General features: G+C 40.3%; 1 protein-coding gene across 1 annotated transcript in view; it reads right to left on the bottom strand.

Moving 5' to 3' along the window:
* Window positions 1–23,960, bottom strand: part of CDKAL1 (CDKAL1 threonylcarbamoyladenosine tRNA methylthiotransferase) — a 637,377-nt gene that overhangs the window by 464,177 nt on the left and 149,240 nt on the right. The window contains exon 6 of the mRNA XM_028107487.2: window positions 1,813–1,909. Coding sequence (XP_027963288.1) covers window positions 1,813–1,909 — 97 coding nt within the window. The remainder of the gene's footprint in view (window positions 1–1,812; window positions 1,910–23,960) is intronic.

Here is a 23,960-nt window from a genome sequence, read left to right as displayed (position 1 = left end):
TTAGTGGTAATCAAGTGAGATTCGATGACAGAACAAAAAGGGTACTAGACTAAATGGGGAGGGGGGGAGATGTTATTTGCCAAAGCCACAAGTTTCTATCATCCCAGAAAATCATCTTCCCCATTAGCAGCACTGGGCATGCTCCCTTAGAATCTCTCCTACATCCCAACATATACTGAGCTCTTCACTACACACAGTGGAGTTCAGCGAAATATTACCATAATGTACACAAAGAAGAGGTTTTGTCATACTAAAGAAATTATCCTATTCCAGTAACTTAACTCCTAGAAATGAAATTTAAGATGAATCCTATGCTTTTGCCACATTCCATCCTAAAACAGAATTCTAACGAGTTTCCTCTTTCCCTAACACAGCAGGACTATGTTTATGGAGAAAGTTAGTCTCACATGAATAGATAACTCAGGAGTCCATATTCATGTCATTCCTTAAACCAAGAGAAATCAAAAAGTAAACAGACAAATGGTGAAAACAAACTAAACTTCTCAAACACTGAAGTTCTGTTTAACACTAGAATGTTTGTTCAAAGATTATTAAATTTGCTAGTGGGGCAAGGATTTGACAGCAGAAAACAAGTTCATTACACTGAGAATACAGTATTAGAAGTTGTCAATAGCAGGGCACCTCGCTGGTTCAGTTGGTAGAGCATATGATGCTTGATCTCGGGGTTGTAAGTTCAAGCCCCACGTTGGATACAGAGACTACTTTAAAAAAAAAAATCTTAAAAAAAAAAAGTTGTCAACAGTACTGTTGTACATCAAATAAGGAAAAATCCAATAAATCTCATTCCAGATGCCAATTATTCATATAATTTTTCTATGAGTGGACTCTATTTTTATATATATATTATTTTTTTCTTAAATTAATAAAGTCTTTTTTTAAAGAGGATTCCTGAGCATATTGAGTACAGCCCTAGAAGAATGGTGGGAAGGATGAAGCACCACCATGTGGTCAATGAATGCCAACGACCCTTGGGCATTTTGTGAATAGTGATGGCCACAAAGAATAAGACCGATAACAGACAGCACGTCTCCTGACTTCACGATGCTAAAAGCAGGAAGATTCTTTCATTCAGTCAGTCACCGAACACTTACTGAGTGCCTCCTGTGTGTCAGGCATCACGGGAAAGGTTGGAGAAACATGGTCAGCTTAAAAAAAGATTGAAAATCGGTCACTGTGAAGTTAGTAATTTAAGTAGAAAGGTGGCCTTCATCAAAAAATGAGATAAGTGATTGTAAAATCACAACCCTGTGAGGTGCTGAGAGGGCAGATGACAGGTAAGCACAGTCGGCAAAGGGAACCGAGGCCAGGGATGACGGGAAGACCACACTGAGTGGTCAGAGGAGGCTTTACAGAGCGGGTAACGGTGGAGCGGGTAACGGCGGAGCGACGTGGGGGATGAGTGTACGGGAAGGGGCGCGTTCCAAAAAAAGGCATCTGTGTACTGGGGGGATGACAAGCAGTTCAGGGGGATGGGAAAATTACAATGATATGGCAAGAAATGGTGCTGGACAGGCAGACAAAGTCCAGGTATTAGGAAGGGACTTCAATTCTGTATGGCTTTTTATTGTGTTTGGTATTTTTTCTTTTTAACAAGAGAATCAAGGACATATCTTTTGCACTAAGGTGAAAAGTTACAGAGACATGACGAAATTTCAGCAGCAATGGGTCCAGAATGTTGAGGAGAGATAGTCAGAAGTGTAACACAGCTTGTAAGTAACACAGAAAGAGCGAATCAAATGTGGACCAAGTATATGTTTCAGCAGCCAAAGATGTTCTTTTGTACGAGCTTACCCCTATGATACTCAGTCCTTTAAGGTAGTCCTGCCGAGGCTGGGCTTGAGGAACACAGCCAGCGAGCACTATCTTCTTGTTCTCCTCTTGAGCTTTTCTGAAAGATTGAAGAGAAAACAGTGTGATTCTTTTGCTCGCAAGTATACCCTTGGAAACTGATGTTAATACATGTAAAGCATTCAAATCCTAACAAGCCCTTCTACTATGAAACTGGATTTTCTTACGACTGCTGAAAGAAAACCTATTATAATAAGACTCCTGCACTGCGCATCTATTGGTCATACCATTAGAGAATACAACAGCCGTCCAACCTGATCATGTCTTTTGTTATTGTCCCATTACAAAACCAAAAAACTTGCTTATACAGAATTCTCAAGGACATAAATTATGCTTAAAAGCCACTTTCTATTGAAGGACATCTTGGCTCCTTCCACAGTTTGGCTACTGGGGATAAAGAATATGTGGTTCATACATACAATGGAATATTAATCAGCCATCAGAAAGGATGAATAGCTACCATTTGCATCAAGATGGAACTGGAGGGGATTAGGCTAAGTGAAATAAGTCAAGCAGAGAAAGTCAATTATCATATGGTTTCACTTATTTGTGGAACATAAGGAATAGAGTGGAGGACCACAGGGAAAGGGAGGGAAAACTGAACGGGAAGAAATCAGAGGAGACAAACCATGAGACACTCTGGACTCCGGGAAACAAACTGAGGGTTGCTGAAGGGAGGGGGTGGGGCACGGGGTAACAGGGTGATGGGTATTAAGGAGGGCACGGGTGGTGATGAGCACTGGGTGTTATATGCAACTAATGAACCGTTGAACACTACATCAAAAACTAATGATGTATTATATGTTGGCTAACTGAACATAATAAAAAAAAAAAGCCACTTTCTAGACAGACAAGTTAGCCATTCAAATACGTTATTTTAAATATTAATGAAAATGTACCTAAAACTCATTCTATGACTTCCCAGTGTTCTGACCAACATAAAAGTAAAATATACTTAAAAAAAAAAAAAAAACTGAACAAAGTTTAAAAAATAGAAGGTATAATAAATACCCCTCTATCCTGGGAATTCACCCATCTCCCCAGTTTTGCTCCCCAGAAACTTATGCTTAAGCTTATAGGGTGCTTATGCTAACTTCCAGCCCAGCCCTCACATGTGCAAGTATATTGTGTAACTAGACCTGTGTTCAGTACTTATAAAGATGAAACTACATCTTGTTTTACAAACACAACTTGTATCTTTTCTTTCACATCTTTACCTAAAGATCAATCTCATCCTTTTTACCCATTACAATGTGGATATACTATAACTTTTCTTGTTCTTTTTTTTTTTTTAAGATTTTATTTATTTATTTGACAGAGAGAGACACAGCGAGAGCAGGAACACAAGCAGGGGGAGTGGGAGAGGGAGAAGCAGGCTTCCTGCCGAGCAGGGAGCCCGATGCGGGGCTCGATCCCAGGACCTGGGATCATGACCTGAGCCGAAGGCAGACGCTTAACGACTGAGCCACCCAGGCGCCCTTAACTATTCTTGTTCTAATCAGCATTTAGGTTGTTTCCAATCTTTCACTATTACAGATGATTTTACAATGAGCATGCATATACATACAACATATACATGTATGTATAAATATATACATATGTACATATATATGTGGATGGACAGATATCTTTGAGCATTTGATAAAGTGTTTCTGGATTATGGAAACCTAGATGTGAAATCTATGCTAAGATGTCTAATTATTTCCCTAGATAAACGCTAAGAAGTAGAAATGCTGATTCAAAGGTATACAGGTCTGGTTATTTAGCATGTCTTTACTTAGGAGGGGTTGGGATATATTTTAGGCACTACTCATTCATCTGGCATACATGTATACAGTAAACACTGACTCCATGCTAGAAGACAGTGGTCAACCAAGCAGAGCTGATATCTTTTTCTAGAAACTATTCACATCCTTTGCCCATTTTAAAATGAAATTTTCAAGTCTTCAATTCTTTTTCAAGTATACAGGTTTTGGGGTAGTGTCATGCTTTGTTTCCTTTTTTGTTTGTTTTTCTGGATACTCGGTACTAGGCTTTATGCACCAACTGTGTTCCTGGCCCCATTGGGAATCTTTACCTTTCCAAAATCAATTGAGGAAGTTAAGGGTATCAGCAGCCCGGTTTCAGGACATGTAACTTTTAGAACACACCACTATGAAGTAAGAAGTCTCTACAACTGGCACTCTTGTTTCTGCAACCTTTTCAAGAGTACGAACTCAGAACTGGAGGCCAAAAAAACCCCTGGGATTAACAGAACTAGCTATTTGTGACCGACAGCCACATCAAAACCTTCTGGAAAGTATGCAGAGAGTGACTAAATGAATAAGTAGAGAATAAAATATTCTCTTAACATCATCCGTAAGTAGAGAATAAAATACTATTTTAACATCATTTCAATAACTTATTAGAGAGCTTTGGTATAATTTTTCCATTTGGAATCCTGGGGAAAAAAAACTTGTTAATGGAATAAAAAAAAAAAGATCTGAGTTTGATAGATTGCTTAACATATCCAAGAGAACTACTGCCTGGCTCTGCCACCTGGTTTTACTTTTTTATCAGTGCCGTGCACATCATTGCACACAAATAGCTTTCTTTTGGCAAATGTGAAATACCTTATCAGACAACAACAACAAAAATTTTTCCATTTACATTAACAGTCTGTATGAGGAAGTAACATCCGGTTTCCTCAAGAATTTTAGCTATAACACCTACAATCACAGTAAACATCCAAGGGAGTCTGTAAAGTCACCAATAATTACATTCAAATTAAAGGCCTGCCTCCTATAATGTGACTCAATTACTTAATTATTAAGCACATCTAAGACATGATGTTGAGAGCTTAAGGGAACACAGTAAAGAAGAAGACATGCACCTTGTACCCAACAAGCTTATGGTTTATAATGGATGAGATGTAAAAGAACATCAACAACACAGCATAAAATGCCGCTAGTGACAGAAAGATACACAGGCAACATATATATCAGGGAGAAGAAAGGAATATGCAGACAGAAAAAGACAGTACAAGGCTTCCAAACAAACTCCTACAAGGTGGAACTCAGGGGCAGAGAAAGCCCCAGGCAGCTACTGCAGCAATGAACAAAGACAAGAAGGGAGGGGAGGAACGTACTGCAGCACAGAATTCCTGTTTAGGGGCCAGTAAAGCTGCTATTATGGAAGGAGACTTAAGAAAGAGGCTAGCGAGTTTCTATTTAGGTTCGGGGCGATGGGGAAGTGTTTGGTGGCAGTGTGGACATAGAGTAGAACCAAATTTCAAGGATATGACATTGGTGGCAAGATATAAAATGAAACACAAGGGGAAAAGAAATCAAGAGGTGAGGAAATTAATACTCTAGGCAAAAGGATGTGATGACTGAATGCATGTGGAATATCCAAAAAAAAGAAAGATTAAAGGAAAGGAAATTAGTTTTCTTGCTAGAATATACCTGAGGGAAAACCCCAAGGAGTAATCAAAGGTCTGAGAGGGACCAGCAAACATCTTATTTAAAGAGCTACATACTAAACAGCTTAGGCTTTGCTACTCAGAGGTCCTCTGCTGGAAGAGTCTTAACTCTGCCACTTTAATGCAAAATCAATCATACATCATACTCACGTGTGTGTGTGTGTGTGTTCCAATAAAGCTTCATTTACAAAAACAGGCAGCAGGTCACATTTGGCTCAAAGCAGCAGCTGGCTGAGTACTGAGATAGAAGGCAACAAATTCACAAAGGACACACTAAACCTGAGGTTCCACTAATGCCCATCAAGTTTCTGGACATTCAAGTCACCAGCTGGGAATGAAGCTGGGGGGAGATTTTCGAAATGCATTCTAATGTGACAGTTGAAAACAGTAGACAGAACAGACCGTAAAGGTGTGGAGACAATCCAATTGAGTACAAAACTTTAAGGCCCTTTAGAGATGTAGAAACACTGCCACAGAATAAAAATGTTAGTGTGGAAAACAAAAAGGAGCTAATATCACCACCGACAACCATACTTTAACAACAACCATGGTTAGCACTTACACAGCACTTCATCAAGTTAACCATTGCATTGTTAGCTATATTTGAAAACAGTGCAGCCAATATGTGTAACAATCCAGGGAAAATGTTCTGGTGACATTATAAACACTAAATCAGGTCATAAAACAGTCCAAGACTGATTTTAAGGCAGTAAGCAGAACACCAGAAAATTAAGAGGAAAAGTTGGAAATAGAGATGCTTGAGTAAGTAACTTATTTAGAATACTATTTCATACTTTTACTGAATTTGGATTTAAAATGCTAGGGTAGATCAGAACTATAATCAAAGCAAGAATCACAGCCTCGTTGTGGAATACTAATGCCACGTTTTATATGTGATCAAAGAAAGTAGCACAAGTTTTAACACCAACTCTCCAAGTCCCTCTGGTTCCAAACATTCCCCTCTTACATCCTGTTCTTTTTGTCTAGTGAGCTTTGTTCAGGTTAATAAAAGCCTGTAAAACAATTTCTTTAGAAAAAAACCCAGCACAGACATATTTTTAAAAGCTTTATCCTTCAAAATATGAATGCTGGTAACAAAAATACCTTAAGAAACTTTAAAGTAGCATGAATTTCTATGTCCTCATTTTAGATAGCCTTGAAATGTTAATTAAAACAAAAATTACATGTAAAGTTAATTCAATATAATCATTCTTATTTTCTTGAAACATATTTCTAAATTAGAGACACACCCTTGACTAGAGGACTAACTAGTAATGCGGAAAATATAAAGAAACCTTTCTCTCTTTTCTGCCAACTACTAAATACAAAGAAATAATTTGTACAGAATCTTAAAATTCACAGAAGCATAGAAAATAAAGATGATATAATATCATTTGCTTTATTTCACAAAAGAGAAAGTTGAGGAGCACCTGGGTGGCTCAGTTGGTTAAGCATCTGCCTTCGGCTCAGGTCATGATTTTGGGGTCCTGGGATCGAGCCCCACATAGGGCTCCCTGCTCAGCAGGGAGTCTGCTCCTCCCTCTCCCTCTGCTCCTCCCCATCTCACTTGTACTCTCTCTCTCAAATAAATAAATAAAATCTTAAAAAAGAGAGAGAGAGAAAATTGAGATTCAAGAAGATATAGTAATTGTGGCCCAAAGTCCACACTTTGAGTTAGTGCTGGAGCTGGGATGGACAACCAAGATTCTCTGTTCCTTGAAGATCAGATCTCAGCACATAAATCAAACTTGGGTTTTGATCGTGTAATAAAAATGAGAACAAACATTTCTTGATTAAAACCACACAGAAATTTATAGGGACTACAATATATCGAATATCTTCAAAGTCGAAACACAGTATTTGACAGTTCCTGTTTTCCTGAGTTTTGTGCACAGTCTAAGAGCGGAGTAATAAACTCCTGTATATATCAAGAAAAACACAGTTCTCTAACAAGTAGTGGGTTGGGAGCAAATGTTGCTTCTCTCTCCATGTTCTTTTCTCCTATTCCTTACATCCTTCCTGCAACTTGATGCTTAATCAATATAAAAACATTCATAATAATGAGTAGGTCTTCACCCAAAGTTTTCTTTCATGAAAAAGTATTTCTTAAATATATATCTGATTTTTACATTCCTTTTGGTGGGGGGAAGAGGCAGAAAGAGAAGGGGAGAGGGAGGGAGAATCTTAAGCAGGATCCATGCCCAGCACAGAGCCCGAAATAGGGCTCGAGCTCAGGACTCTGAGATCAGGACCTGAGCCTAAATGAAGAGTTGGACGCTTAACCCACTGAGCCACCCAGGTGTCCTTAATTTTTACATTTCTAAATGCATACTGATATAATCATAAAAACCCCTCCTCACAACAGCACTAAAAAGAGAGCCAAATTAATCTGTTTCTGTACAAAGCAAGCCCAGTCTTCACTACTCTGCCTGTGAGTATTCTCTGTGCTTAAATATTCAAGGAAGAGAATATCTATTTTAAGTGTTCACAGTTAGGCAACGGTTAGGTGAATCACATAAAAATATCTCAGCAACTAAGGATCTATGTGTGTGATAAACTTCAATAACACAACGCCTTTTCTAATTTTGAAACAAGCAGCTGAGGAAGCCGTAATCTGTAGCAATGCCACTGTCTACCTACGTAACTACTGTCAGGACTTGGACAGCTGGGCTAGAGGCTGCCAAAAGCTGAAAATAAAGTTACTCTAAGACTTGATGGGATTTATCAATCTGAAGAAAACCATCCAAACATGTATTCAAATATGTAACTGGGGATATCTGCCGACATTCAAATCCAAAGTAACTGGGGTATAATATCAGGATCTCAAGACCCAATTGTATTTTCACTAAACAAAAACTGGAACAGGGCGCCTGGGTGGCTCAGTTGGTTAAGCGACTGCCTTCTGCTCGGGTCATGATCCTGGAGTGCCGCATCGGGCTCCCTGCTCGGCGGGGAGTCTGCTTCTCCCTCCGACCCTCTTCCCTCTCGTGCTTTCTATCTCTCATTCCCTCTCTCAAATAAATAAATAAAATTAAAAAAAAAAAAAAACTAGAACATAATTGCACATTTTATGCCCCATGAGAAAGAATGTTACTGAAAGGGGAGTAGTCCTCACTACACCCAGAGGAGTCCAAAGGGTAAATAAACATTTCTCACCATCTGTAACAGTGACAAGCAGAGTAGGTACCCGAGGCAGATGATCACAGACAGAGCAGTCATTTCTTCATAGTGAATCCAGGCACAACAAACTACCACACCCCGATGAACTGGCCATACAAAACCAGTCAAGAAATTCCCACTTGAGTTCAGGTCCAGTGAGTTTCCTTTATTATGCTTACTGCCAGTACAAGTTCCTGGGTTCACTGCTAAGAACTTTTGTCTGTCGATAAAGTCAGTAATTCAGCATTTTGTTTCTTCATTCTATCACTCCTTCACTCACCACATGCCAGACACAAGGAAAAAGAAAGATAAAACGATAGTCCCTGATCTCCAGCGGTTCACCGTCTAGTGAGAAGAGGAGGAAATGGGCTTGAGAGCCCAGGTTCTTTTGCACGAAGGGGAAGCCCGGAGGTCTGGGGGTGGCAAGGAGAGCCGCGAGGAGCCCTGTGGGAGCATCAGCACGCATCCCTGCGAAGACTCCAGGGGCCTGGCTGTGAAGGACAGACGGCCTTCTCTGCAAGCAGCGCTGTGTAAGCCTGACACCCCACGAGGTCCGAGGGACACGGTCAGGGATACAGAGGAGGCTGAGCAAAGGGGACTGAGGTCTTCCTCCTTCTCGTCCACTACCACCTGTTAGTGTGCTTGAATGTGCTTCGTGTATCAAAGATCTGTGAAAGATTTTGTTTGAAGAAAGGATTCTGTGACTTTAAATTAAGGGGGAAAAAAGGTGAGCATAGGACACAGACTTTTTCTCAGCTCCACTGAGGTATAACTACCAAGGGCACGGACTTTTGTTAAGAAGCTAAAGGTATAAAGAAAGTTGGATCATTACAGAAAAATGGAATTTCAATAGAAGTGTAAACAAGTTTTAAAAAGAAGCTGCAAGAGAAAAGTGATAGCGGGTAGAGGGTGAGACCAAAGACAGGAGCGATGGGAGGAAGCAGAAGGAAATCAGAAAATGCGTGATGTGCTCACACACTGGGCAGAGGCCAAGAAAGAGCACAGGAAGAAAGCGCCAGGTAGGCCTAACGAGCCTCATGGCGCCAAACGGAGTCAAGAGGTTTCTCTCTGAATCCTGCCAGGGTAGCTGCTAAAAGTCACTCTCTCTGCAAGTCAGGAAATTAGCATTTCCTCAGAAATGGGGGGTCCCAGGGGAAGTCCTTCTAATTCTGCTCTTGACCATGGTTAGATAGGCCTACATAAGAAGCTGAATTAGTGAGACTGGTTATTATGAATTCGGTCCCCGGGCCCATCTAACTCTAGGTCAGTCCACAAAAAGCAAGTTTCTGTATCTGCAAAACTAAGGATCATACCCTGAAATACAATGATAACGCCTAGTTATGCCACATGGAAAGGCAGCTTGACATGACATATTTTTCCATTGCTCTAAAACTGAAACCTCAATCCCACAAGGCAATTAAGCAGCCATACATACTATCTGGTTTCTAAAGCTAGTGGCTTGAAGGTTATCATCAGAAGAACTGAAAGCCACAGGTTGTTCTCTGACTCAGAAATTCAGCATCAAGACACTTGGGCAAGTTAATGGTAAATCAATGAATAACAAGTCCATCCTCCCAGATGCTTTTCCAAAACTCCTAGAATTATTCTTACTACATCCTGTTCTCTTATCCTCGGGCCGCGGGCAAACCCCGCTCACTGGACCTCAGGAGGAGGCCCAGGTTCCAACCACTTTTCACCACCTCACGCCTATCACCCTGCTCGAAGCCAGCAACATTTCTCCCCTGCGTCCTTCTACCTTTGTCCCCTGATCATTTACTCTCAACACTACAGTCAGAGGGATCTCTGTAAAATGTAAGCCAGAACAAAGCACCCCTCTCCTCAGAATTTTCCTGTGGCTCATTATCTCACAAGGATTAAAAGGCAAAGTTCTTCAAAATGGCCGACAAGGCTCTGCCCCCCCACAGCCCTCCTCCCCTCTCCCCTGTGATGTCTACTACCCTTTCCCCACTTGCTCTGTTCCAGCCACGCAGGCCTCCCGAGTCTTCCACTGCTGTGCAGAAGCCCACGTGGTCCTCCCTTGCTCCGCCAGGTCCTTCACCTTCACCAACCCTGTGGCCCACCACAGCACCACCACTGCTCCCTTCACTGCTTGCCTCCTCACATCACCTCTCACCTTCTCCTATTTTTTAAATAGTGTGTTCCCCTATATGCCCCTCCACAAAGTGTGACTGTCATAAGACAGGGATTTGGGTGTATTTTTCTTAAAGAAGTATTTCCAGACTTAGAACAGAACCTGGTAGGGACGCCTGGGTGACTCAGTTGGTTAAGCGTCTGCCTTCGGCTCAGGTCATGATCCCAGGGTCCTGGGATCGAGCCCCGCATCAGGCTCCTTGCTCAGCGGGGAAACTGCTTCTCCCTCTGCCTGCCGCCCCGCCCACTTGTGCTCTCCTGCTCTCTCTCTGACAAATTAACTAAATCTTAAAAAAAAAAAAAAAAGGAGGAAGAAGAAGAAGAAGGACAACAACAACAACAGAACCTGGTATATTGTAGTAGCAAGAAGAGGGGAGGCACTAGAAGTCCAGCCACGGAGCAGTCCAACCACTCTGACAGAGGCGTATAAAGGAACAGCACAGTCACCTGAGAAACACAGTAGCAAAGTGACCGAGAGCCCAGACTCTGAAGCCAGACGGCCTAGGTTCTAATGCTGCCTCTGTTTACTGTGTAACTGCATGTGAATTACTTAACCTCTCTGAGCTATAGTTTCTTCACTTGTTATAGAAGTTCTTACCTCATGAAGTTGTTAGACTTAAATGAAAAGCACTTTAGAAAGTGCTGGCACACAGTAAGAAAGTTATAAACACTCACTCTTATCTGAGAGCATTATGAAGATCTACCAGGCCTGACGTGGACAGATGGCGACATTACACGGTTATGAGAAACACCAACTTAAGAGAACAGGATGGAAAATATGTCCCACTTATACAGAGAAGATTAAGAAGGCATACGCACAGAATAAATCCTGAAAGGAAATGTCCTAACCGGTAAACAACAACCACCTCTGTTGGAGAAGGAATGAAGAAAACAAAGACTGTGTTAAAAGCTTGCCACTACAACAGGGCAGGGGAAGAACTGCCCAGCATCCGGACCAGCTCCTGCGAAGGCGTCATCCCAGGATGAATGCCTGTCGAGGAGGCCATTCGCGGCGTGTTCCTCATTACACACTTTCCTAACTTGCCCTGGGTCCCCTCAAAGAGCTCCCCAACATTTGTAGAGCTCCTCCTACACGGGACAACTGCCCAGTAAAACAGATTTTACCCAAATGGTCCACATTTCCTAGAGTATCACAAGTGGTGATACGGTTTCTGCTTTACTTCCCCAGAAACAGGGAGCTCAGTACTTCACAGTTTCCTGTGTAATCACTGACACTTGTTTTTGCCCATTCGTTTTTTTTTTAAGATTTTATTTATTTATTTGACAGAGAGAGACACAGTGAGAGAGGGAACACAAGCAGGAGGAGTGACAGAGGGAGAAGCAGGCTCCCCGCCGAGCAGGGAGCCCGATGCGGGGCTCGATCCCAGGACCCTGGGATCATGACCTGAGCCGAAGGCAGACACTTAACCGACTGAGCCACCCAGGTGCCCCCCATTAGTTCTTATTGGTAAAGTTCACCTCGAGATAGCTTCTACTTATTCGCCCAAATTTGCCCTCAAAGCCTTATCCCCTACACTGGCCTACATCCCAAACCATGTTTGGTCAAAACAATATGTAACCGTTGTAAAGGAAATGTCTCTAAAATATTTGTATGGCAGGCTCACATTTCCTATTTCACAAAATATGGTGCATCTAATTGAACCTGTAGTTGATTCCCTTAACCACTGCAGATACAGAATTTTCACATCTGTAAGAGACACCCAAAACTTTCTAGCCCTGTGATTTCATTTTGTAAAAGAGAAAATGGAGGATCAGAAAGATGAAATAGTGGGGCGCCTGGGTGGCTCAGTCGGTTAAGCATCTGCCTTAGGCTCAAGTCATGATCCCAGGGTCTTGGGATCGAGCCCCGTCTTGGGCTCCCTGCTCAGTGGGAAGTCTGCTTCCCCCTCTCCCACTCCCCCTGCTTGTGTTCCCCTCTCTGTCAAATAAATAAATAAAATCTTTAAAAAAGAAAGAAAGAAAGATGAAATAGCTTGCCCAAGGTCAAAGTAAAGACAGGACTGACAGTCATCCATCACTGCCCTTTACTTCAACATAATGATGTCCGTACCAGGGGTTACCAAGATCTGTAAGGCTGTGTGGCCCCATAATAAATAACCTCAGGAAGCCATACAGATGGATTCTTCTCTTTCGTCGGCTCTTACCTCTCAACATGTCATTTCTAACTTGTCTACTCAACTCTCCCACCACCACTTCTAACTGTCATGCAATGAATTTATGAAACTTCTAGAGTAAATGAGGACCAATCAACAACCTCTTTTTATACATGATTTTCACAAATTCATTAGTGAAATATTTTGTGCCTATTATGTGTACAGTATATGCTTAGAAGCTTGTCAGATATCAAGAGGAATTTCTGTTTCAAGAAATACACATGAAGTTGAAAAGAACAAAAAAAAAAACCCTGAAATATGCAAACTGAACAGAAATACAGACAGACATTTAAGTACAAGGCTGGTATATTAATAAGTACAAATAAATTTACAGACTTTTTATAATCTTAAAAAAGTGGCCACCAAAATTTTTAATCAAAGAAATCACCAATTGAAAAGGGGGGGGGATATTCCAGATGCATATATACAATTGTATATAAATCATACACATGTAGTACTATACTAATATGTTGTATACATTATAAAACATAACATAATATTGAGATTTCTGTAATGAATTACTGCAGAAGAAAATTAGTGTTCTAAGTTCAAACAGGGAGAAATTACTGCAGGCTCAAATAAAGGATTAGCAAGTCTCCTAAACTCTGGTGTAATGCTAACAGTCACCTAGAACCTTTAGTCCCTGAAGAGGACCAGAATATGCCACCACAAAATATAGCACTTTGGTAGGAAGATTATTTTGAGGTGAAGGAAATTAATAAACAGCAGGCTAAGGAAAAGAGACCCCCTCTCCAATTAGGCTAAGAGAAGGATATAAATTTCCACTTGTAAAGGCATTTCCCCACCCCACGCCCCACCAGGAAGAGAGAAGTACTCCAGAGACAACTCAGACCGCCTGACCCTTCACGCATCACCAACCCCACTACACAACCCTGACTTACCATGCATTTCCTAATCACGTTACCATTCATCTCCCTCTCCCCAAGATACCCCAAACCCTTTCGCCTTTATCCAAACTCTTCTCTACTCCTTATCACCTTTGTTAAGATGGTATATTATCTCCAAATTCCAGCCTCCTGCTTGAGTCATATTTCTTTATGAATAACCGTGGATACCTAAATCTGTTTTTTTTCCCCTGTTAATGCATCTTTTATCAGATTGATTCCCAGGCGCTAGTCAATGAACCTAAGACGGTAAACACAATGAGGGGATTTTTTTTTTCCCTCCCCTATATTATGAAGTTTAAGGTTCTGTGTAACTTCTGTGTAACTTTTGTATCCAAGGAAAAGTAAGAGGCGTGAGGCCCATGCAAATCTGACCACTGGACGGAGGACACCTCACCACCTTTAAAACCGCGTGTAAGACTTGCCCAGCACTTACCATTTAGATCACTCATTTCCTTCGTCCTAGGCTAATGAAAGTAAGTAAAACACTCCTTTCTTAAAAGGATTAACACAAAAAATAACCTAAGGTTCTGACAGATATATTCCTATTATGGAGAATTCATTTCATAAAATGAAAAGCAAATCTGTAATTAGTTCACCCCCCCCCCAAGATCAATATCCTGACACTCTCTTCATAGCAAACACTTTAGAAGGTAATATCCTTGGACGGAGCAAAGAAACAGAGGAACGAAAAAGGTTAAGAAAGGAATCTCAAGAGTCTATGAATATATCAGAAGACCTTAATAAAGTGACATTAAGAAGAGACACCCTGATCAGCTCTTATATTTATTCAATTCACTGTCCAATTTGCACATCTCACTGTACTTTAATTATCACATTTACCAAGAAAGACTAAAATTAAATTACAACCAGAATCTACATATTTTGAGGAAGGAACGAGGGAAATACATACTTCAGGTTCCAACTACAAACTGAATTAAAGGGATCAAAGTTTGGAAGGAAAATGCGCAGTTGGCTTTATTTCTAATCCATCCTAAATGCCCCTTGAGCAGGAGTACCATTAGATCCCATCCTGGTTTCTGGGGGAGACCCACCTGCATTTAGAATTGGCTTATACGGTCTGAATAAAAAGTTATTAGAAACTTATAAACAGTTCTTAAACAAGATTTCCAAGTTCTTTATGCCTTTTTCAAAGCCACTCTTCCAAAGAGACATTAATATAAAAGCTGATCCCCTGGAGGGGGTAACAGAAAAGCACTTTGTTATTTAAAATCATACAATAAAAAGGGCGCCCAAGGAAAAGTAAGAGTTGTCTCCTACAGTCATGGAATCCCCGCCTACAGGATGAGGCAACAAACTTCCTTCGAAACTGCCTTAACTGGGCTTTGGCAAGCTTTAACTCTGGCATGATCAAGAAGTTTCACTGGAGGGGCAAGAGGCAAAGAATATGAATATCTCAGGGCACTATCAACAATTCATTTTTAACATATTCTAGGTAAACTACCTAATTCAGAAAAATCGCTGTCCTAAATTCTCTGTCCTGTTCCTTTGACAAACGATTCATAACGTTCAGCACTGATCGACTGTACTGTAGTTCTTACAACAGACACATCTCCCTATGCAGACTATGATGAGCTCCTTGAGGGCAACGCCAGGATGTGATTCACATTACACACCTCAGAATACATTTTCAGAAGACTTCTTAAAATTTAATAAATGAAAGAAAAGCTAAGACTAGGAAATAATGCTAGGGTCAATCATTAACTAAAGTTGTGATTAACAAGCCATGCTATGGTCTCTTTCTTTCTTTTTCATTTTTTTAAAGATTTTATTTATCTGAAAGAGGGAGAGAACAAGCAAGGGGAGCAGCAGAGGGAGAGGGAGAAGCAGGCTCCCCACTGAGCAGGGAGCCTAATGCGAGACTCCATCCCAGGACCCTGGGATCATGACCTGAGCCGAAGGCAGATGCTGCACCGACTGAGCCACCCAGGCGCCCCCAGGTCTCTTATAACTTAATAAAGCCACCATTAAACAGGAATCTATCTTTTTCATCATCAGAAACAGATGATCCAATGAGATAAACTAACAACATGTGATTAGTGTCAACATCATTTAACTAAATTTGAATTTTATGGTAAATCCTAGCAGGATTTTCACTCTCACAGATCAAATAAACAGTTTATAAGAATTACTATCATATTCTTAAGAATTATTTTCTTAGCGTTTATAAGCAGCACGATTTTCCCCTTAACTCTTTGTCCCCCCCAACACTCCTTCTTAAAAAAAAAAAAAATTCTATTTATTTTACATCTTCAGAAAAGTAATACAGTTATTGCTTGTCATTAATCTGACCTCAGATAAGAAAGCTACTGATAACAAATACAACTATTTATTTTAACTTCACGAGGAAAAAACAATTTCTTTTTACAGGAGCACCTGATGTCATAGCTGGTCACAGACAAATCTTGGGGTGACTGGCTCACTTCTAGTTCCAGAAAGCAAAGCAGTTTCAGTGAAGCCGACACTGCCCTCTCTTGTACGTGCAAATGCCCTAACACCGATGTAAAAGGATGGAATGTCACTGGGGGGCGCCCCCCCTGCCCCGAGCTTCCACTGTTTGCAATGCCAGCCAAAAGACAAACGTCACAGCACTCACACTGACATCCATTCAAATTATCAACTGAAATGACCAAGCAAATGGCACTCACCATTTAGCAGCATGACTTAAAAAAATGAAAACATACCACAATATACAACAAAAAAAAAATAGGTTTTCTTCATTAAGAGAAAAGAACAGGTTCAGACTGCCTCTTCTATGTTCAATGTCACTAGGAGGAACAGCAATAACAATAAAAAGGCTGAATGTATACAACAAAACAATACATAGAACTGCCACAATTAAGTTTTTATACAGTCAACTAATAGTTATTGAACAATCACAATGTAGCAAGCACGAAATATTTGGGATGCAAAGTTATATATGCTGAGGATGAAAAGATCTGGTTTACTTTAACTGCATAATCCCATTAATTATCCATTTCACTTTACCTGTACAAACAAAGCATGTCAGTTCTTAGGATGCTTTTTTAATTATTAAGGCCAGACACAACATCTGTGGTTAATTTTGAAGTTCCATATCCCTCTGGAGATTTTTCTCGGAATTCTACTGAAATTAGTCAATTAATTTCTCCTTTAGGTAGCTGCATATTTTACTGATGCAGAGAAGTGAACATTTACATTATATACATATATATACACATATATATACATACACATATATATATATATATATATATATACATATATATAAAACCAACACTGTCCTACACTGAGGTCACCTCCTTTCAATCTCAGAATAAGCAAGGTACTACATATTATCTGTATTTTTGCACATACAGAAAATTAGATTGTTATGGTGAAATAAAATTTGTTAACTTGAAGTTAGAAACAAAAGAAATGGGACCTGAAAAAAAAATAAGAAAATTATACTCAGGTTGACGGCAGAAAAGCAAGTTCTAACGGGAACAGCAGCTGCTGTGAAGAGGGCTATGAGTTACTATCTTCTGAGTCTTTCTAAAAGATAAAGCCAAATTATGTAGTTTGATCCCAGGGTTGAGATAACCAAATGAACAGAAGCACCTTCTCGCAAAATTCTACAGAGAAGAGAAAAATACACACACACACACACACACACACACACACACACACACACACACACACGCAAATCCACAGCATTGATGGAAAACCGGGGAAAGGGACAGTGAGCAACCCCAATCGTGGAGCAAACTGTATAAAAACTTCAAAAAGACAAGGCAACTTTTCCAAAGAAAATCTGGAAGTCAAAGGTGAAAGCAGCTGAGAAAAGCTAACCTCCCTAATAAAAGGTGCACAAACAATGATTTAAGTCCCCCTGCCCTCACAGCGACTGGTTTCCAGAGTGAACTAGAAGGTAAGGCCACAGCACAGCTTTCCATATAAAGTAGCTCTTAGAGGTGGGCCCGTTATTAGCACTGCAACCAAGCAGAAATGTGTGACCAAAGGACTTCAAGCCACCACAGGGCCCCCAAATCACCACACTTAAAAGACCAGCATCTCCCCCTTCCCAAAAGGAAGCCACTCATGATCCTATCATCACTTCTATCACCCCCTAAACAACCAGAGTCAAAGCTCCTAAAATAGAACCACATTTACCATATTAGCATACTGACAAAGAAAAATCAAATTATCATCTCAATACAAGCAGAAAAAGCATCTGACAAAATTTCACATCCATTCATGAAAAATACTCTGCAAACTAAAATCAGAGGAGTATTTCCTCAACTTGATAGAGAGTATCTGTAATAAACCAACAGCTAACAGGTTTTCTCCCTAAAATGAGAAACAAGGCAAGGATGCCCATTCTTACCACTTGTATTCAATACTGTCCTAGGGGCCCTGGCTAGCACAATAAGGAAAGAAAAGGGATACAATCCGGGAAGGGAGGTGGAGGGGCATTAAAAGAGCTTCTTCACAAATGAAATGATCGAGTATATATAAAATTCTAAAGGAATTTACTAAAAAGCTACTAGACCTTGTAAGTTAGTTTGGCAAGACCACAGGATTCGGGAGAAAGTAGCAATTATTGAAGATGGGCAAAGACAAGCCATCGTATGAATAACAAAAGTGCCTAGAGAGAAAAGAAAAAAACAAAAACAAAAACCTAAGGCAAAGAATACTAAAAATTGTAATTCAAGAAAACTTACATAGAAAATTTTAAGAGATTTCACTTATACAGAAAAATTAAAAGAGATTTTAAGAGATTTAAGAAATTTCACTATAAGATCATACTATGTACCTGAGAATATGGCCCGAGAACAACCAACATCAAGACAAATTCTAATAAAATCATTGGACCCTGAAGAAAAAGAAAAAACTCCTTTGAGCAACTAGGTAAAAAGAGCACGACTTTTTTTTTTTTTTTTAAAGATTTATTTATTTATTTATTTGAGAGAGAGAGAGAGAAAGCACATGGGGGGGGGAGGGTCAGAGGGAGAAGCAGACTCCCCGCTGAGCAGGGAGCCGGATGTGGGACTCGATCCAGGGACTCCAGGATCATGACCTGAGCTGAAGGCAGTCGCCCAACCAACTGAGCCACCCAGGCGCCCAAAAGAGCACAACTTTTAAGAGGGAAAAATATTAGACTGCCACTGGACTTTGAAAGGAGTGTACTATGCCAGAAAGAAAATGTGACCCAAGGATTTTATATCCAGCAAAACTGACTTTCAAGTATAAAGAGCACTATCATCAACATGCCAAACTAAGGGACTGTTGTTCCCAGACACCCTTCCTGAAGAACCTACAAGGAATGCACTTCAAACAACCAAGAAATTCACTAAAAGGATATTTACATAAGGATATCTACATATTGTCTAGTGGCAAGCACAAATATATGGTTATTTATGGAATAAATACCAAATAAGGGTTAAGAGAGAAGAGTGAGTATGTAATGACTATATGATTTGACAATGTAGATACAGAACACCCATTATAAATATTTAGGGGGAGAATGAGGATTTGTGAAAGAAGTCTTTTCAACTTTTTCAGTAATCATAATTGTGGCATAAGTACATGTATTATTATTCTGAAACTGTGTGTGTAAAGTGGGGTAAAACTCATGAGGACTACAGGATAATTCCAATTCTATCATCCCCGATGTCCTTAAGAACTACAATTCTTGATCAAGAAGGAAGGAGATTAAAACAAAACAAAGCAAAATCCTGTGGTCTTGAATGTAAATTGGAAATATCAATATGCACTCATGAGGTATTTTATCTTAAAATCTATGTGTGACTCTGTGTGTGTGTGTGTGTCTCCATTTTTTCAAGCCTAGAAACAAAGATTAACACAAGAAGCAAAGCACCCAGGTGTGGTTACGAAATACCATTTTCCATCAAAGAAACCAGGGCTTCTTAGAGAAACTGCTGATCCCAGGTCCAGGACGGGCAATGTACATGATGAGCTTGGCACATCTTATCATACCACCCGAGAACAAGGGAGCTATCAAAGAGTACCAGGGTCATGTCAAAAGGACTCAAAAGCCAACCTGAAAGGGGCACGGTGCCAAAGATGGGACAATTTGAACCTGGAGAAGAACTGCAATTAACTGAAGCCCGACTCATGAGTTTCTAATCATATATTTAAAAAAAAAAAAAAAAGGCAGTTACCAGTCACCTTCTGAGAATGACAGGAAACTAATTCATTATCTTGAAAACCGGGTAAATAAAAGACTCTAACATGTATTGTGCCCTTCCCTGTGAACTGTACTGATGAATAGACAGCAGACGAGGGGGAACCATCTTATAAAATTATTACAGCCAATTTATGGCCACAAGGTGATAAAATAAAATATCACCATTTTCCAAACCCCAAAGAAAGAATGAATGTGGACATTAAACACCTATGGCTGGTCGCATCAAGGAACCAGAAACAAACACACAAGGACAGAACACAGTACAGCCTGCAGCCCCCCGCCCAGACCTCACTGCCCGCTGCCAGGCTGCAGGAAGGAGAGAGGACAGAGGACCTCGGTGGGCTACACTCTGAATACACCATCAGCACAATCCAGACTAGGCCAAGCCCACACGTCAACTGGCCCAGGTTCTTCAACAGGCAAACTGAGTAAGACAGATGCAGATTAAGAGGGATGTAAAACACAGGTCAGGTTTTTAAGCATGGGCAGGATTGAACTTGACTGTCTAAAAAGAAACTGTGGGTGACAAAGCCATAGACCTGATGACTACAGAAGCCAAGACAGTGCTCGGTCCCTTGCGGAGGCCGGCAGAGGGCCGCGCCTGTGGACACACGGCAGGGTGACCAGTGCGGCTCAGCAACGGGCTCCTTCTTACCCTGGCTGGGGGCCACAGGGAGCTCTGCCTGAAAGTAATTCACTAACCTCTATACGTGTCTGTGAGTTTTAAATCTCTTACTGTATTTTATAAAGGAGTTAAAAATAAAATGAATATCTAATAAAAAATAAAATACTCTAGAACTGAATAACCAGAAATTTCCCAGTCAACAAAAAGGGGAAGAGAAGTTACACTGTGGTAGCTGTCTCTAAAGTCTTTTGAACCTTCCAATATATCTCAGAAGCCACCTGAAAGTGGTTTTAACCCAGGGGGTGTAAACAGGATGTCACAGTTAGCTGGAAGAACCCCGACGTACACTGGTAGAAACAAAACTGCATTCTGGCCTCTGACCATCCTCATCAGAGGTCACTGGAGTGACAAAGAAAAGAACAAATAATTCTGAATTATTCAGGAGGAGATTGCAAAGAGAACATGTGCATTTTCTGTATTCTGTGGAGAGTGGTGAACATCTTTACCCCAGAAAGGACAGGAAAGTTAAAAGCATAACGCACGTCTGTCTGCTCTGCTGCACCGTGTATGTGCGGCTTCACTGGTACTTTCTGAGGGCACAAGTCTAAGCTCCCAAAGGTCCAAGGAGGAGCACCCCACACTGACGGCCCAGAGACCTGAACCCGGGTCCTGGCTGTGCCATGAACGCACAGTAGGACAAATCTTCCTCGCCAAGCCTTATTTTCTCACATATACATGGAAAGGGGAAAAGAAGATCAACTCGGAGGCTGATTCTAGCACTAAAATATCTACGATTATGACAGGGAATATTTGTCCCCAAAAGTAGTACTTCCCAGCGAAATTCAACAAGGCTAATACAAAATACCACAGTAGCAAATGACGCCATTAGGAATTATTTTCTTTTCCAAATATTTACTTTTTTTTTATTAGAAAAACGTAAAGTTTCTTTGAAAACTCCCCCCAAAAGCTGCAATCTATGTGCAGTTTTTTACATCCAGCTGATACAAGAAAAAACTTTCTTTAGTAGATTTGAAAATTAGCAAATAAAAAGTGTGAGAAAAAAGTTTTATTGTAATATTTTAAATTCTGGTACATTCACACATTCACCTGTAAAACTATGATGAGAGGGAAAGCTTGTGGTGTTTACAGGTTAGAATAATAAACCATTAAAAAACAGGCAATACATTCAGCTTTCTTTTCTTTTACCTCCAGTTTGTAGTGTTCAGATTTCAACGCCGCCCCCCCATCAGGGTCCTGAATACCCAGCTCACTACAAGTAAGCCTCTAACGGGGGGAAAAAACCCAAACCAAACGAACAAAAAGGAAAGAAAAAAGAAACAAAGGTCTCTGTAAGATGACAGACAGGAGTCTAAGGAGTGGTCCTGTGCAACTGTCCATGTTTCTAGAGAACATTCTGCTTTAGATGTTTCCAGAGCAACCTTCACACACAGCATGTGCTGCCTCGTGCCATCAGTTCTTGTGGAGAATCTGAGTGTTGCAGGAGAGATGCTTACTTTACAAACTAGGAAAATGAGGTTCGGAGAAGTGAGCTGGAAAATGGAATACACAAGTAAAAGACAAGTTAACGTTGGTCTCTACTACTTAAAGCAAAAGGAAGCATTTGGGAGTGCTCGCAGAAAACAGAATGTACATAGAAGATCTCCACCTCCTGAAGGAAAAAAATGATTACTTCTCTTTAAAACCTGAACCAAAAAAGTATCTCCACTCAGGTCTTTGTTAGATCAGGCAGGAGATTTTCACAAGGTGGAACACTCCACTGTACAGTGCGTGAGTATTCAACCACTCTCGAGTCCTGGAAGCGGCCAGACGCTACAGAACGAGCAAACGAGCATACTAACCTGAATGAAACCATCCTTTCCTACTTGGTCAGTGGAAAAATTAGAGAAATTTGGATTTCAGTTCCTAATTCAGTGCTTTCTTCGTAGTATCATAATGCTTCCATGCTGCTTATTAAATATTTACTAAGAATTCTTCAACAAACAAAATAATCCATTACTGTATGTTCAAGTAAATCAGAAACCTTTTAGTAAGTTAAGGTGACAGATGCACATTACCTTATACACTGACTTGTTTCTTAAGTGAAGCCCCACTGTGTCCTCGTTATCTTTCTCCACTTTCCTCGTCAACAAGATTTCATTTTATTTAAATAATTTAAACATATCAATTGTTATCAGTGTAAACACACTTAAGGGGGAGTCACAGTTCCAACCAATTTCTACATATCTACTTTCTACTTTACAAAAACAATGGAGCATGTCTATTTAATAAACTTGGGAAGACAGAACAAAAATTGCCACTTCTTTTATTTAAATGCTGTAATTTCCCTAATGAAGTAATTATGATGATAATGTTGACTTCACCTAGCATCCTCTTGGTTATGAACCTAATTACTCTGGGAAGTCTTATCTTGGAGTTCAGGAAATCAACAGTCTTTAAAAATGTACTTATAAAGGTTAATTCACATGGGATTTTAGTGAGTAGTGCAGTTGATCCCAACGTCTATTTCACTTGAGATGATTATTAGCCCAAGCCAAATGCTACAATTCCACTTTCTTTGCCAATGTTCAGGGGAGAGTCCCAAGTCAATTTGGACCAATGGTACATGAAGAAGTCCTGCTCAGGTCTTCAAGGAAAGGAAAACCACTCTTTTTCCCAAAAGATATCAACAAGAAATATATGGGCTTGACTGTTGCTCCAGTCCTCATAATCACAGAAAGAACAAGCTGGAAGGATGAAGCCAAGAGAGCAAAGGGAAGACGAGAAAGAACAAACGAACCTGGGTCTCTCAGGACAATACTGAGAGCAACCCACCCACTCCGAAGCCTTGCTGGATTCGTTGTGAGAATAAGCCACTTCTTTATTGCTTAAGTGAGTTTCAGTTGAGATTCCTGTTACTTGCAACAAAAAGGATCTTAACTGATAAAAGTAGTAAAATCAAGTCTAGGGATTATAAGTGCTAGAAAGGAAGGAGACTATAAACCTACATTATTACAAGAAGAATTACTCCAAAGTACTTCCTCCCTCATTAAATGGTTCAAATACCAGCCAAGGTTCAAAAGGTTTTCTTTAGAGCAAAGTAGCTCCATGACTCTCCCTAAATAATATCTGATTTGGTAAACTATCAGAAAGCTATGGTATTTCTATGCTTTTTTAAAAAAAAAAAATTTTTTTTTATTTTAAGTACAATCTATCCCTTAACGTGGGGTTCGAACTCACGACCCCAAGATCATGAGTCACATGTTTTACAGACTGGGCCAGCCAGGTGCTCCCCACCCCCTTTTTTTAAAATTTATTTTAACCTATTCTTTAAAAAAAAAAAGTTACTGGGCGCCCAGCATACTTCCAGGTTCTGGGGATACAGCTGTAAACAAAGCAAAACGCCCGCCCTCGGACCTTCCCTGCAACA

The sequence above is a fragment of the Eumetopias jubatus genome, unplaced genomic scaffold (assembly GCF_037043125.1).
Source record: "Eumetopias jubatus isolate StellerSeaLion01/CBP00866 unplaced genomic scaffold, mEumJub1_p1.0 scaffold_6, whole genome shotgun sequence".
In the NCBI taxonomy this organism is placed as follows: domain Eukaryota; kingdom Metazoa; phylum Chordata; class Mammalia; order Carnivora; family Otariidae; genus Eumetopias; species Eumetopias jubatus.
This window is presented reverse-complemented; position numbering and strand designations above follow the sequence as displayed.